The sequence below is a fragment of the Lynx canadensis genome, chromosome A3 (assembly GCF_007474595.2).
Source record: "Lynx canadensis isolate LIC74 chromosome A3, mLynCan4.pri.v2, whole genome shotgun sequence".
Lineage (NCBI taxonomy): Eukaryota > Metazoa > Chordata > Mammalia > Carnivora > Felidae > Lynx > Lynx canadensis.
In genome coordinates this window covers 57,426,626-57,443,429 of record NC_044305.1, presented here as the reverse complement: position 1 = coordinate 57,443,429, position 16,804 = coordinate 57,426,626, and the positions used below count along the sequence as shown (strand labels likewise).

Sequence of the window (16,804 nt, the reverse complement as noted above, 5' to 3'; positions counted from 1 at the left end):
ACGACCTGTGTGATGATGGCTCCCAGTGCTCTGTATGCCCTCCAGTTCTGGCACATTCTAGGCCTTGTGTCCATGTCGCTCAGCTTTCAGCTGACACTGGGGTTCTCGGTCTCTGTTGGAGGCCACACTGCTAGCTAGCCACAGGAGACCCAGGCCCAGTCGTGCTGTGAGTGACACCCTTTGGGCATCTCCTCGGGTTGTCTGTGGGTCCTGGAGCCTGTCCCCCTTTTCCGGCCTGCCCATTGCTGGTCTCCACCTGAATGAACAGGCGCTGGTGCATCCCAGACCCCCTCTGTCACCCTTCTTCTCGCTTGCCTCTGACTGGGTCTCAGATACACCCCATCACTGCTGCTGGCTCACCGCCCCATGCCCTCTCGTCTGGACTCCCTTTCACAGCAGCCTGCTCTCCCCGCCAACCCTCTTATCTCTGGTTTGTATTCCACGTGGGTGCCAAGATTTCTATAAAACATGAAAATCTGATCGCACACCACCCTGTGGCTTAAGTGATTTTCTTTTTTGCCACCTACAAATTGCAGTCATCTCCACAGCGAGACTCCGTGTTCTGGGCACTTTGGGCCTCCCCAGCTTTGCCTCTCAACTTCCCACCTTTGGTTTATACTCTGAAACAGGACGGGGCTGATCTCTTCCACGGGCTCCCCACCGCCTCCTGAGGTTCAGGTAACACCTCGTCCAAGAGCCCTCCTCCAGGCTGAGTTAGGGCCCGGGGGTGGACACCCCTGCGTCATCATGTAACTCTCTCCAAGTAATTCTCTACAACCCTACGAGTAATTTGGAATTAGATCCTGAGATACAGTCTATACATAAAATTCACCCGGGCATCTTTCTTTTCTTCCCTGTTCAGTAATCACACAAGTCAGATCTTGTAACTGCATGAAGTAATAGCTGGCACTGTTCAGTTGGTTCCTAGTGCCTTTATATTGTTTCAGAGAAAGTAACGTGAGTAGTTGATTGGCCTGGACCTGGTCATTGGGAAATCATGTAAACCTTTATTTTTCTGCCTCTCTATCAGGGAGACTTAAAACACTTCCACAGAGCTACAGAAAGAGCTAGTAAGCCAGGCTGCTAATAATCTGAATATAGTTTAAAGGCAGTATATAGTGATAATAGCGCGATTAACCTCGGCTAACTTGGGAGAAGGCCAGTTTACGTGAATGAAATGTCAGAATTACAGGATATTTAAGGAATGCAGTCTTACTGCTCTGAGGTAGGTTTCAAGGCTTGAACCAGGCTTAAGGATCATAGTCTTCAGGCTGGGGGTAAAGTGGGGAAACTATAAATGGGAGCATCTATCATACTGAGAAAGTCTTTCTTTTTTTTCTCTCAGCATTTATGAAAAAGCACGTTGTGACATTTTTTAATGCGTTTTAATACCACTTCTTAAATGGAACATTTTTCAGATAATATTTAAATGATTGCACGTCATTAGTGTCTGAATTAGTGATGTCTTAGTTACAATGTGTTTTGTGCTTGCAATTAACTTGTAGCCTCAGATAATATAGACAGATTTCATCTCCTGTAAAAATTAACAGACAGGTGTTGTTAAAATGTGAAATTGCATGGTTTACTCTGGACATTGCCCCTGAAATTGGGTTAGAGGGGAGAGCTATTTCTTTTGTTAATTTTTTCATTGTTCCATGCAAATTTATTAAGGGCTTGAGCTCCAAGTGTAGTGGCATTCTGTGGGGGCAGTGAGGGGCTTGTCATGGTGCCTGCCCTCATGATGCTTCCTGTCCTGGGATAACCACAGTAAGATGTGCCGGGCAGGGGCTATGACCTGCATGAGCACAGAGGAGGAAGGCCCAGCCGGCCTGGGGGGTCTGTCAGGGATGATGGTGATGGCGTTGAGACCTGATAGATGAGGGAGGTAGCCAGGTGAAGGGAGGAGGGACTAGGGAAGGCAAAGTCTCTGAGGTGAAGAACAGGCCATGGACCGCAGTGGGGGACAAGGAGGCGGGGCATTGAGTCTGAAAAAGAAAGTCAAAGCCTTGGCACAAAGAACCTGTATGCACTTGCTAAGAAGTTTGGACTTTGTTGTGTGCACTGGGGGGCCAGTGGAGGTCTTTTGAAAAGACCATTTGGTAACTGTGGGTCTGTGGGCTCTCTGGATGAGGGGGAAGTGGTATGTCCACAGGCAAAGAGACCGATGAGAAGTCTGTTGCCATAATTGATCCGGGCAGGAGCTGGTGATCGCCTGAGCTAGAGGCATCGGCAGTGGGTGTGAGTGAACAGGGCCACTTGATAATGGTTAGGGTGGTTAAGAGAGCAGCTCTGGGGCGGGGGGAGTGGTAGATTCAAGGTCATTGGCCTAGATCTCTTGTTGGGTGGGAGTATGTGTAGCCTGTGCAGGGCAGTGCTGTGCCTGTCATTGAGGTGGGGAGAAGATGAGTTTGGGTGGGGGCCTACTGAGTCTGAGGTATTCACGGGCCCTCGATTTGTGCGGAAGTTCACTGGAGGTGTGAGACTAGAACTTACTGTATGCCCTGTTCAGGAGCACCTACAAGGAACATTCAGAAGGAAAATGAGGCTGTCCTGAAAATTAACTTCATTGGGGTTTGAGAAGTTTAGAAGAGTAGGAAAAATTGTTTTTTTTTTTTCTTTTTACATCCAATTGATATGATTTTAGTGACATTGTTTTATTGATGAGGCAGTGGGCACGTTTTCTTTCCAGTATCAATCAAGTACCTGATGTGGTTGCATCCCACATGTAGCCCTATGGTTGACAGATACCTGTTGAGGCCGATGCTATGTTGGTGTGGTCTTCTAAATCACCCAGGGCCTATGGAGTCTTTTTTTTTGTTTTGTTTTGCTTTTCCTTTGTGACAAGACAAATACATGCTCACTGTAGAAATTTTAAATCGCTTCAGAGAAGCGAAAACCATTTATTTTCTATATATGTTGTTACTATTTTTTTAAAGTCTTCTTTGGGGCATCTCTACTTAGGTATACCATTTGGTACCAACGATTTAGTATCTTACCTTATAAAATGAAGGTGTGACCTTTCAGCTGGACCTGGGAGTATGGGAAGACTTTTGCAAGTGGGTCCTAGCAATAGGGTACATTCTGGGTGGGGAACAAATCCACACAAGTAGAAGCAAGCTGGTTTAGGGCCTAGTCACTTTGGATATAGCATAGATTACCTTGGGGGGAAATTTGAGTGGGAAACAAGGTGGGAAATGAATGTTGGGACAGATGATGGATGCTTTCTTAACCTTAAGTTGTTTGACTTTGTCCCCACTTCTGTCCAGAAGCATGATCACATTGATGCAGGGCACTAACCCATCAGTGTGACTTGGGGAGGAGGGTGGAGGCAGGTGGGAGTTAGCATGTGTGGTTTTAGAGATTTTTCTGGAATAGTGACATTTTTATTTTGGTTTTTCTTCCATTTCTGTCTTTTCCAGGAGAATATGAAAGTGTTACTCAGGCTTTGTTTCATAGCTGTACTGATTTCTTCTCTGGAAGCCGGTAAGTAAGCATTTCCTTGTGTTCCTGTTTGCTGAGGAACTCTATTATTTAGAATTCATGAAGTACCTTCTGTGACGGAGTCATTTTTTTCTCTTCTGTTCTATTGAATCTGTGACCTCCTGGTCGCAAAACCGTACTGCTGGATGTTCCTTCCTCATTCTCTCACTTATGGAACAGTAGACTGGGGCACAGTGAGCTTACAAGCCCAAGCTCACGTAGCTAGTGTCAGAGCAGGAGCTAAAGTCCGGGTCTCCAATGTCAGGGCCAAGCCTTCTCCGACTTTGTTGCTGATTGAAGAGTGTGATAAGGGAAATCCTGGCTCTCATTCACAAGAAGTATCAAAATTCATTATGAACCCACAACTGAACTGAAAACCATCATAAGACAGTTCTTTGTTTTCTCGATTTCTTCTTTTTTTTTTTTCCTTTTTTCCTCTTCTTACCATACTGCAAATGCATTTAGCCCTTACTGTGTGCTAGGCTCTAGGTGCTGGGGACACAGTGAATAACCCCAATAGAAATATCTGCCTGCATAGGGTTTGCATTCCACTAGGGAAGAGAAACAATGCATTAGATAAGTAAGTATATATTATGTCATATGCTAAGAAGCATACATAGAAAAAAAATCAGGAAAAGGATATATAAAGTTTGGAGACTGGGGTGGGCAGAAGGTTAAAGATTTTGATAGTGTGGCCAGAAAAGGCCTCACTGAGAAGTTGACCTTTGAGTCAAACCTGAAGTGGGGGGAGGCAGGAGCTATATAGATATCAGGTTGGGAGTGGAGAAACATTTCAGACAGCATGTGCCAAGGCCCTGAGGCCAGGAGTACTTGCATGTTCTAGGAACTAAAATACCAGTGTGGTTGGAGCAGAGTGAAAGGTGAGGGATGTGATAAAGGCCGAGGTCATGTGGATAATGGTAGTGGGGGGAGGATGATGGAGGGTTGTTTGTATAGAACCCATAGACCTTTCTAAGGATCTTGGCTTATACTCTGTGTGAGATAGAAAACTGCAGGGTTCTGTGTTCAAAACCAGAGAGATGATCTGACTTCCATTTTAACAGGATCATTCTGGTTCTTACATGGTGAATAGATCGTGGGGAGGCAAAGGCAGAAACAGACCATTTAAGAGCTGTTGCAGTGATCTAGGCAAGGATTGATGGGAGCGTGTTCAAGGGTGGCAAGGAGAAGTGAGAAGTACTCAAAATTTGGGTATATTTTGATGATAGAGCCAACAGGATTTTAAGATAAATTGGATGTGGGTATGAGAGAAAGAGAATCATGGCTGACTCTAAGGGTTTTGGCCTGAGCCAAGTGCAAGGTGGAGTTGCCCTTGATGGGGCAGGGGAAGATCCATGTTCAGACCACACATGTTAAGTTTAGCTCCATTCCGTGTGGAAATAGTGACGTTGACTAAGCAGTCCGGAGCCCAGGGGAGAGTTCTGGGCTGGATATAAAATTGGAGACCTCAGAAAGCAGCTGGTACTAGAACCATGAGACGAGATGGGGTCACCTGAATGTGGTTGGAAAAGATTAGACCTTCAAGGACTCAACACTGTAGATCTCCAAGGTTGGTGGTCAAATTTCTACTCATCAGAGACTCCGTGAAAGACAGACCTGAAATGTAGTAGAAGAGAAGCAGACAAGTGTCCTGAGATCCAAGTGAAGAAAGCGTTTCAAGGATGAGTGTTTCATAGGTGTCAAATGCAGATACTTAAATAAATTAAGTAAGATGATATCTTAGAGTTGTTTATTTGATGTGTCAGCTTAAAACTTACAGATCAGAACAATGTCAGTAGAGTGGTGGGGCAAATCCCAGATAAACAGAACAGGGCGTCTAGCTGAGACCTTCTTAAAGTTTACTCTTTTTATCATACACTGTTTTTGCTACCGCCATTCCTAGTAGCTAAATATTTAGAAGTCCTCACAGGGTACCATGCTAACCTGTCCACTTTTATCTCTCTTTTTTTTTTAAATTTTTTTTAACGTTTATTTATTTTTGAGACAGAGAGAGACAGAGCATGAACGGGGGAGGGGCAGAGAGAGAGGGAGACACAGAATCGGAAGCAGGCTCCAGGCTCTGAGCCATCAGCCCAGAGCCCGATGCGGGGCTCGAACTCACGGACCGCGAGATCATGACCTGAGCTGAAGTCGGATGCTTAACCGGCTGAGCCACCCAGGCGCCCCTGTCCACTTTTATCTCAATTTTATGTTTTTTTTAGTTATTTACTTTGAGGGACAGAGAGTGTGAGCAGGGAAGGGTCAGAGAGAGAGGGAGAGAATCCCAAGCAGGCTCTGCACTGTTGGGGTGCCCATATTCCTTTGAATTCGTATTTTTGTATTCTTTGGGTAAATACCTAGTAGTGCAATTCCTAGATCTTAGGGTAGTTCTATTTTTAACTTTTTGAGGAACCTCCATACTGTTTTCCAGAGTGGCTGCACCACTTTGCATTCCCGCCAACAGTGCAAGAGGGTTCCTTTGTCTCCACATCCTCGTCAACACCTGTTGTTTCTTGTGTTGTTGAGTTTAGCCACCCTGACAGGTGTGAGGTGACATCTCATTGTAGTTTTGATTTACATTTCCCTGATGGTGAATGACGTTGAGCATTTTTTTTCACGTGTCTGTTGACCATCTGTATGTCTTCTTCAGAAAAATATCTATTCATGTCTTCTGCCCATTTTTTAATTGGATTATTTATTTTTTGGTACAACACCACTCTGTGACTTTTCCAAGGAGCTTCCAGTCAGGTAAATTCATGGCAGTGCTCTAAGAATAGGACTTTCTGGTCTCCTCTTGAAAGCCTGCTGTTTTTCACAGCTGTTGTGTTTTCCGGGCTTCTGTTTTCAGGGCTAGAGTGGAGCTGGGAAAAGGGGATGACAGTATTTTAAGTTACAAAGACACAAACTGTTCTGTTCCACTGAGATTTAGCTGGGTTGTTTTTAAATAAATGTGTTTGTTTTTTTTTGTTTTTGTTTTTGTATTTTTTTTAAGAGAGAGAGAGGGAGTGGGGGAAAGGCAGAGAGAGAGAGAGAGAGAGAGAGAGAGAGAGAGAATCTTAAGCTGGCTCCACACTCAGCATGGAGTCTAAAGCAGAACTTGATCCTATGACCCTGAGATCATGATCTGAGCCGAGATCAAGCAAGAATCAGGATGCTTAGCTAACTGAACCACCCAGGCGCCCTTAAATAAATGTTTTGATTATTGGAAGCCTTTGATGGGAAAAAATTTCCAGTCTTATTTCTGAGACTTCTATTCCAGTGACCTATTTATCTGTATACCAATACTGCACTGTCTTAATTCCTGTGGCTTTATAATAAATGCTGAAATAAAGCAGTGTAACTTCTTAAAACATTTTTAAAAAATCAAAATTGTTGACTCATTCTGTATGAATTTTAGAATCAGCTTGCCAATTTATACAAAAAAAAATCCTGCTCATATTTGGAATGAAATGGAATTGAATATAAATCGATTTGGAGGGAAGTGACATCTTGACAAAATTGATGCTTCTGACCCATGAACAGATTATACATTTCTTCATTTATTTAGAACTTTATTTAAGCAACATTTTGTAATTTTCATTGGATAGGTCTGAAGCATCTTTTGTCAGATTTATTCTTTAGTCGTATCTTTTGACGCTATTAGAAGTGATATTTTAAAAATTCAGTTTTCGGTTATTTTTTGCTTGTGTATACAAACACATTTAATTTTGCATATTCATATCCTACAATTTATTAATCCTTCCAGGTCTTCTGTAGATTTCATAGCATAGTCTACACAGATGGTCATGTTGTCTGCAAATAAAGACCTTTTTCTTTCCCCTTCAATCTGGATGCCATTTATTTCTTTTTGTTGCCTTAATGTACTAATTGGATCTTCCAGTATAATATTGAAGTGGTTACAGTGGGCATCCTTGCTTTGTTCCTAATCTTACTATATGATTAGCTGTAGGTTTTTCACACCTGTCTTTTATCAGGTTCAGAAAGTTCCCCTCCATTTCTAGTTTGCTGAGAGTCTTTATCAGGAATGGATGTTGGATTTTGTCAAGTGCTTTTTCTGCACTGTTGAGATGGTCATATAATTTTTCTTTTAAAAGGTGTTCAAATATGGAATTTCATAGAGTTTTTAAAAGAGGTGGATCCAACTTTGTATTCCTTTGATGTTATGTACATTATAATGCATTATCCTTTTTTGATGTCATTGTAGGATTCAGTTTGCTAAAATATTTTAAAAACTGTTTACATCTATGTTCACGATGAGGAGTGGTTTGTGGGCTTCTTTTTTGGTCGTGTCTTTGTTTTTGACATTTGAATACTGCCGAGCTCAAAGTAAACCAGAAGTGTTATTGACTCTTCAATTTTCTGGAAGACTATATAAAATCGGTGTTATTTCTCCTAGTGAAGCCATGTGGGCCTGAAGTTTTCTCTTTGGAAGTTTTTCGAGTACAGATTTACTTTATTTAGTATTTACAAGTCTCTTTGGGTTATCTTTTTCTTCTGAGAAGTTTATAGTCAAGGAATTTGCTCATTTTATTCAAATTCTTAAATTTACTGGTATAAAATTGTTCATAAGATTTTCTTATTATCCCTTTAAAATATTTGTAATAAGAGATGTCACCCTCTTTTTTCCTGATCAGTGGCTAGACATATATCAATTTGATGGATTTTCTGAAAGAACTAGTTTTTGGTATCTTTGACTTTATTATTTTTCTGTTTTTTATTTCATCAGTTTTTCTCTCAGATCTTTTGGGTATATATATTTTTTCTAGTTTCTTAAGTGGAAACTGAAGTTAGTAATCTGAGATCTTTTTTCTTCTGTAGACATTTAGTGCTGTCTTCTTTCCTCTAGGTACTGCTGCCAGTGCATGCCACAAGTTTTGATATGTTTTGTTTTCCTTATTCAGGTTAAATTACTTTCTAATTTCCCTTTTTCTTTCTTTTTAACTCATGGGTTATCTGGAAGGGGTTTACATCCTTCAAATATATGGGGAATTTCTAGATTTCTTTCTATTATTGATTTCTAGTTTAGTCCCGTTGTCACCAGGGAACATACTTTGTCTAATTTGAATCCTTTTGAATTTATTGAATATTAGATTATGAACAAGAATATGATAAAATTTTTTGTGTGCACTCAAAAAGAATGTGTCTTCTGCTCTGTTGGGTAGAATTATCTAGAAATATTGATTGCACCAGGGGTGCCTAAGTGGCTCAGTTGGTTAAGCGTCAGAATTCAACTCAGGTCGTTATATCACAGTTTGTGAGTTCAAGCCTCGCGTCGGGTTTTGTGCTGACCGCTTGGAGCCTGAAGCCTGCTTCGGATTCTATGTCTCCCTCTCTCTCTTTGCTCTTCCCTGACTCATGCTCTGTCAGTCTCTCTCTCAAAAATAAACACTAAAAAAATCAGTTAAAAAAATTGATTATGCCAAATTCATTGACAGTGCCCACATCTTTTATATCATTATCATTATATGGCTGTTTTACTTGTTCTATCAATTATTGTGAGTATGGTGTTGAAATCTTTGACCGTAATTGTGAGTTTCTTTATTTCTCCTTGAAGTTCTATCAGGTTTTGCTTTATGTATTTTGAAGCACTGTTAGTAGGTGAATAAACATTTAGGATTACTGTGTACCTCTTGATAAATGACTCCTTCATTGTAATGAAGTGGCCATTTTTATCCTGGTAATGTTCTTTACTGTAAAATTGGATAATATAATAATCATTCATACTTTCCTTTGATTATTATTATGGTAGATATTTTCTCTTTTTTACTTTTAATGTGTTTGTGTCTTTATACTTAAAGTGTGTGTATGTGTGAGAGTGTGTGTATAATAGGCAGCATATAGTTGGGTCCTTCTTTCTTTATCCAGTCTAACTATCTTTGCCTTTTGGTTGGGGTATTTAGACCATTAAAATATTTTAATATGATTATTAATACATTTGGGTTTAATTTAGGATCATATTTTATTCTCTCTTTGTCCTATAAATTCTTTTCATTTTTGTTTCACTTTTTTGCTGCTTTTTGGATTGAGAATTTTCATAATTCATATTTATCTCCTATGTCTGGCTTATACTAATAACTTGTTTGTTTTTAAAATAACTGCTCTCAGGATTATGGTATCCATCTTTAACTTACTGCTATCCACTTTTAAGTGATACTATACTATTTCAGTTATAGTATAAAAAATTTAGAAAAATATGCATCCACTTCTCCTTTATTGAACTTTGCCTTATTGTTCCCATATATTTTACTTCTTTACGTGTTATAAATCTCACAATGCTTTTTAAAAAATTGTTGCTTTAAACATTCAGTTATCTTTAAAGATATTTAATAATAAAAATTATTTTATAACTACCCATGTAAGAAACATTTCTGAGAATTTATTCCTTTATATAGATTCATTTTTCATCTGATACTATTTTCCTTCTTTATGAAGAACTTCCTTACATATATATATATATATATATATATATATATTTTTTTTTTTTTTTTTGCATAGATGTACTGGTGGTGAATTTTTACAGCTTTTATAAATTTGAAAAAAAAAGTGTTTATTTTGCTCCTGTTTTTGAAAGATATTTTTACTAGATCATGAATTCTAGGTTGGTAATTTTTTCTTTCAGTACTTATCGTTATTTTACTCTTTTCTGGTTTGTATTGTTTTTGACAAGAAGGCTGCATCATTTTTGTGTTTGGTGTAGTTTTTGTCATGTTTTTTTTTCCTTAGGGTTTATTGTGATTTTGGGATCTGTGTGTACATTATTTTAATAAAATCTTGAAAGCCTGTATTTCTTCAAGTACTTTTTATGTTTCACCCACCTCTCTTCTCCTTTTTCTTCAGGAATTTATATTACATGTATTGAAGTTGTCCTGCAGCTAACTAATTTTATTTTGTAAAATTTCTGTTATTTTTCTTTCTGTGTTTAATTCTGGATAGTTTCTAATGCTGTGCCTTTAGGTTCACTAATCTTTTTTTCTGTATTGTCAAATCTGCCATTAATCATATCCAGTGTTTTTTTTTAAGTCAACATTGTAGTTTTCATTACTAGAAATTTGATTTAAATTTCATTAAAACATCTCTTTCATGTCTCTACTCAACATGCTTGATCTAGTATCTTGGACAAATGGAACTGAGTAGTAATAACTATTTTAATTTTTCAATCCATTCTATCATCTGTGTCAATTCTGGGTCAGTTTTGATTGACTGATTATTTTCTTCTTCTTATTGATTGTATTGTCCCACTTCTTTGCACACCTGATAATTTTTGATTGAATGCTGGTCATTGTAAATTTTACCATTTTGGGTGCTGGATATTTTTGTATTGTTAAAAATGTTCTTGAACTGTTCGGCCACAAGGTTATGACTTGGAAGTAGTTGGTCTTTTCAGGTTTTGATTTTAAGCTTTATTAGTCATGATCAGAACAAGGTTTTGTATGGGGCCTAATACGTTCCATCTGGTGGGTCAGAATCATCTGGGTACTTTACCTGATGCCCCATGATTAAGGAGGCTTTTCATTCTGCCTGTTGAAAACATCAAATGTTACTAGCAAGTATGTGCTCCCGTGGATATTCACTCTAATCCTTTTGACAGTTTTCACTCTGGCCTTGGCACTTCTAATGTGCTTATGCTAATTGGTACTCAGCTGAAAGCTTAAGGGAGACTTATCTTCAAAGCTCTATCTATCTATACAGTTATAATCCCTTTGGTATTCTGTCCTGCAAATTTATGGTTTACCTGGATTTCCAGCTCTATTTTCTCCATTCAGAGAGAACACTGGGCTTTGCCTGTGTTTCCTCCTTGCAATGTCATGACCTAGAATCTTTCTCTAGGCAGTAACTTGGGAAAATTGTAGAGCTCACCTGTTTTGTTTTCCATCTTTCGAGTATTTCTGTCTTTTGTTCCCTGATGTTCAATGTCTTGAATATTGTTGTTTCATATACATGGTCCATTTTTAAAATTGTTTAGGTGGGAGGCCAAATCCAGTCCATTTTGTACTGAAGTAGATATCTCTCCTGCTACATTAGCACCAAATTTTAGATGGACAGGAAGGGATAAGAGAGGTTAAATAGCTTTCCCAAGGACACACAGCTAGTCAGTGACACAACTGGATTTGTACATAAATCTTTCAGACTTCCAAGATGATATTTTTATTTAAAAAAATGTTTTTAAGTTTATTGATTTATTTTGAGAGAGAAAGAGCATGAGCAAAGGGGAGCAGAGAGAGAGGGGGAGAGAGAGAATTCCAAGCAGGCTCTGCACTGTCAATACAGAGCCTAGCAGGCCTCAGACCCACAAATCGTGAGATCATGACCTGAGCCGAAACCAAGAGTTGGACACTTAACCAGCTGAGTCACTCAGGTGCCCCCAAGATTATACTTTTAATCATAAAGCCGTTAAAACTCATATAATATGAATTGATATATTTTATAATTGATGTGTTTATATGTAGATATTACATTAAAAATCACTGACGAATTTCTCATGGAAATTGCTTTCCCTTTTTCCCTTTTAAAGATACTTGTGAGGAACGTGAAGAAAAAGTAGTTTTAGTTTCATCTGCGTATGAAATTGATGTTCGTTCATGTCTTCTTAACCCGAATGAAAAGAAAGGCACTATAATTTGGTATAAAAATGACAGCAAGACACCTATATCTATGGAAGTAGACTCCAGGATTCATCAGCACAAAGATAAACTTTGGTTTGTTCCCGCTAAGGTAGAGGATTCGGGACATTACTATTGTGCAGTAAGGTAAGAAAGGGATTAATAATGTTACAAACATGTGTTCTGTGTGGCTGCAGTCGTTAAGGATGGAAACATCTTTAATGGTGCTTAATTCATCTATTTTGATTTGTTTTAGAAATTCAACTTACTGCCTCAAAATTAAAATAGCTATTAAGTTTGTGCAGCATGAACCTAACTTGTGTTACAATGCAGAAGCTATATTTACACAGAAACTACCCATTGCAAGAGATGGACAACTTGTGTGTCCTTATTTGGATTTTTTTAGAGACGAAAAGTATGAGTTACCCAAAATACAGTGGCATAAGGTAATTTTATATTACATATGGTATTTTACTTTTCTGTCAGATAAAATCAGTTTTCTGTCTTGGACCATAGGGTGAATCTGCAGAGGACTTTTTCATGTGACATGTTGTTTGCTTTTGTGTGTGAAACCTATTAGAAATTTTTTTAAAAGTTGTAAGAATACATACATTTAATTTGCAGCTTAATAAAAATCTTACTTTCTCTTAGTTTTATTTGATTTAGTAAGATTGAGAAAAGTATAGTAGAAATAAAAGATATTTAATGATAAGACTGATTATAAATTTAAGGTTTTTAAGAAATCCCTATTTATCATAAAACATATGTATTTTTGCTTTATTAAAAATATTAAGTGATCCTGAAATAATTTAGTGGTTTCTATGACTATCTTGAAAGTGGATTGGCTAGCACTCCATGGAACACATCACATTTTTTGGTACTTTCGCTCTACCTAGTTGGTTGGAGCTTATGTAGGGAATCATCTTATAGGGGTGAAGAAATACAAAATAAATAATGTCAATGAAGAAAGGAAGTACAGCATTACTAAGAAAATATGGTGTTAGCATTCTTTCCTCAAACATGTTTTTCTTGCAAATAAATTTGTCTTCACTTGTCTTCAAAGTGCAAGGCTCATAGGCATAAACATTTGATATCCTGGAAATGTAATTGTGAGTATTGCCAAAAACATACTATATTAAAACTTGTATGTAAGGAACATGGTCATACATGTATTCATACATGTGCTCAACTTGTGATCATGTGCCTGGTGCAAAACAGAAGAGAAATAAATAGACGTGTGAGATTATTTTTGTAAATTCTCCTGAGGTTTTCAATTCACATATGTATGAATATATATGAACATAAATGTGCATGTATACATATGTGTGCGTGTGTATACACATACATACACATAAATAGACACATTTGTAAAACATTTACCAATGTGAAAAAACAGAGTTTCTTTTGCTGGTAGGCAGGGGGAATTCATTAATTGGTTTTCAATACTCCCTTCCTCTCCCTCTGTCTAGGATTGCAAACCTCTACTACTTGACAATGTGAACTTTACTGGACTGACAAATAGACTCATCATGACGAATGTGACTGCAGCACATAAGGGGAACTATACTTGTCAAGCATCCTATACATACTTGGGAAAGCAGTATCGTATTACCCGGGTTATAGAACTTCTCACTCTAGGTGAGTCATAGCTCCAGTCCTAGGAGTTTGAACCTGGGAAGGCCCAGAAATCATGATTCTAGTATTCCCTTCGTTGTTAATGGAAGAGCTAAACCCAAGAGCAGCTTGGTGACTTGCCAAATGTCACATGGCTGTTAGTTTAGTCTTTGTTGCTAATACCGCGTCTGTGTTTTGCATTCCTGCCTCAGATGCAGGGCTAATTCGACCAACAGTTAAGAGCTGTTTTCCAATGGAAGCAAGAGGCTTGTTCTTTGGCATGGCTAAAGATGGTTCTTCCAGAGAGCTCTGGGGTTCCCTGTGGCTGGTGTATGAGGAAGAGTAGTTCCAAGGTCTTTCGCTTGGGGAGTCTGAGTGTGTAGCAGTGAGGGTTGTTGGTGTGATGGGGTGGACGCTGATGGGCTTTGGAACATGTTGCACTCCCAGAGCACTCTCTACCTCTTGTTAGTTTCTTGTTAGCTCGCCTGACCTCTCTAAGCCTGTTTCCTCCTCTGTAATGGGATACAACCTTCCAAGACTGTTGGGGAGATCAGCAATCAGGTATGCTCAACTTGTGGTCATGTGCCTGGTGCAGAACAGAGGAGAAGTAAAAAGGTGTATGATGATTTTTCTAGTAAATCTTCTCGAGGCTTTCAATTCTCTATTAACTATGTTTCCCCTAGAAGCTATTTTACAAGAAAATGCACTCCTACATTACTTGGAGATGGGCAGAATGTTCAACCTTTCTGTATCAGATTTCGTAAGCTTTCAGTAATAGAAGAGTTACTTTAACCAGGACTTTAAAAGTTAAAGGAGTCTTACTAGTAATTATGCTGGGACTAGAGGCAAAAATGGGGACTATCTCAGGTAATTCCAAAATATGATCACCCTACCTATAGCTAGGTGTTCTCAATCATCTAATAATTTATATTTTTTAAACGTTAATTTTATCGAATCAAAATTAATTCCTTGCCCACATCCTACAAGCACCAGTGCATTATAATTTCCAGCAGTCTTTATATCACTACCATCCTGAGATTTTATCAGTTCTCTCTTCTTTCTTGACATATGGCAACCAGAGCGGCAGACAGAATTTTAGAGAGAACTAGGGAATTTTTTAGATAGGTCAAATATGTTTTAAATACCCTCTGTCTCATTTTCTGATCCCTTCTATAGAAATAATATACTTCATCAGAGATGAGGTCATATTTTGTTTTCATAAAGGCAGATTCAAAAATATTAATTGAGCATCTACTCTATGCCAGGCACACTGTTCTAGGTATACGTCAGGGGACAAAAGAGACAATATCCTGCTCTGATGGAGTTTGCTTTGTTGTTGTTGTTTTTGTTTTTTTGCCTTTTGTGTTTTGTTTTGTTTTGACTATGGTGGAATCCTGGCCATTCCAGCTCATAGTTTCTCAGGCTTGGCTACAGATCAACCTTTGAAGTCCGTCTTCTTGTAAATAAAACTCAGATGGATTTCTGGAGCTCCTTAATACTTTTCCACCCTTTTTAATAAATGATGCCAAATTTCTTGGCACTCCACTCTTGGGTCATTACTAAAATTACGAAATACAAGCAGGTCTAGCACTGGACGGTCCTTCTGGTTACTAATGCTTCATCCACAGAAGTACCTTGCCACAGCTACTCGCTTTTCCTGATTTGCTTTAGGAAGAGGCACTTGTCTGGAGTCCTGGTGATATGTGTGTGTTTGTAGCACCAAACTTGATGGGCTCAGCAGGGCCCAGGCTTTCTGGCAGGCGTTCATGGTTTTGCCGTGGCCTCTGTGGTGGCCTCCTCCTTTCACTTCTTGCCCTCTCTCTCCTGCCATATATGCGCTGGGCTCTCAGGGGAATATCTGGCCAGACTCCATGTGATATATTTTGGTATATTTTGCTAACTGTTGTCATCCGCTGAGATTCTGCTCTGTAAGTGACTAAGAACCCCTGCTGATGTTTGTCTTTCAGAGGAAGACAAGCCTGTGAAGCCTATAATTGTGAGTCCAACTAATGAGACAATGGAAGCAAGTCTGGGTAAGTGGTCTCCAATCAGAATATGCTGAAATCATTATTTTGAACTCAAGATTAAGATAAACTCTGCCTTTACTACACATAACCTAAATTATTTACTGAATATACCTACCATTAGTGGGAAAGTGGCACAGATTATGTCTTTAAATGTTTCTTTGGATTTCCTGCCTCTCAGGACAAAAATCTAGCCTTGTCTGATTTGTCCACCCCCACTCTCCTGTGGATACTTACTACCCATGGAAACACTAGCCAAAGACCAAGTTCAAAAGGACTAGAAATGAGAAGTATAATTTATCTGACTGGTACAGGATGGATTTCTTATGACCAGAGCTAAGTTTTCAGGCAGAAGAATAAGATAAGAGACCAAAAAGGATAAGTTTTTTTTTCTAGGATGACCATCAAGTCAGTGAAAATTTTTTATTTCAGGAACAAAGACATAATCCTATAAGCATCCAGACCTAAACTATACAATGCTATAGCCACCAGCGATATGTGACTATGTACATGTAAATTTAAATTAAGTAAATTAGTTAATTTAGTTCAATTAAAAACTAGTTCTTCAGTCGTGGTAGCCATATTTCAAGGGCTTAATAACCATATGTGACAAGTGATTACTGCATTAGCACAAATATAGAACATTTCTGCTGTCACTGAAAATTTTATGGAAAACCACTGGCCCAAACATAAAAACAGATTTTTATATCAGAGGATCAAACACCAGGTTGGCATATAAAGTTCTCTTCTGTGAAAGTAACTGCATGAAGACCGTGAATAGTTGTACAGAGATTAGAAGGTAAAAGTTTGGGACCAATGGATGCTGTATGTGTCCAAGCAGTTATTAATGGCGGGAGGTAATATAAAGGCATTCACAGATATAAAAAAACAAAGATGTGAAAACTCACAATTACATATAAGCCAATATAGAATCTAGAGCAGTATTCTAGTAATCTAGAGCAATGCTTTTTTGTTTCTCCTCATTACTGCTCCCCTGTAGAGCCTAAAAAGGCATTCACCCTACCCCCACCCTATTTTCTTCCCTTCTTCAGTTTTCTAATGCCACAGATATATTGTATATCTGTT

At 38.7% G+C, this 16,804-nt stretch overlaps 1 protein-coding gene across 6 annotated transcripts in view; it reads left to right on the top strand.

Annotated features, from left to right (window-relative positions):
- IL1R1 (interleukin 1 receptor type 1) overlaps positions 1-16,804 on the top strand; it is a 128,908-nt gene that overhangs the window by 99,277 nt on the left and 12,827 nt on the right. For all 6 annotated transcript variants that reach the window (XM_030310344.2, XM_030310345.2, XM_030310342.2 and 3 more), the window contains 5 exons: positions 3,420-3,483; positions 11,993-12,227; positions 12,337-12,526; positions 13,550-13,718; positions 15,662-15,727. In XM_030310344.2, coding sequence (XP_030166204.1) covers positions 3,426-3,483; positions 11,993-12,227; positions 12,337-12,526; positions 13,550-13,718; positions 15,662-15,727 — 718 coding nt within the window. In that variant the 5' untranslated portion in view covers positions 3,420-3,425. The remainder of the gene's footprint in view (positions 1-3,419; positions 3,484-11,992; positions 12,228-12,336; positions 12,527-13,549; positions 13,719-15,661; positions 15,728-16,804) is intronic.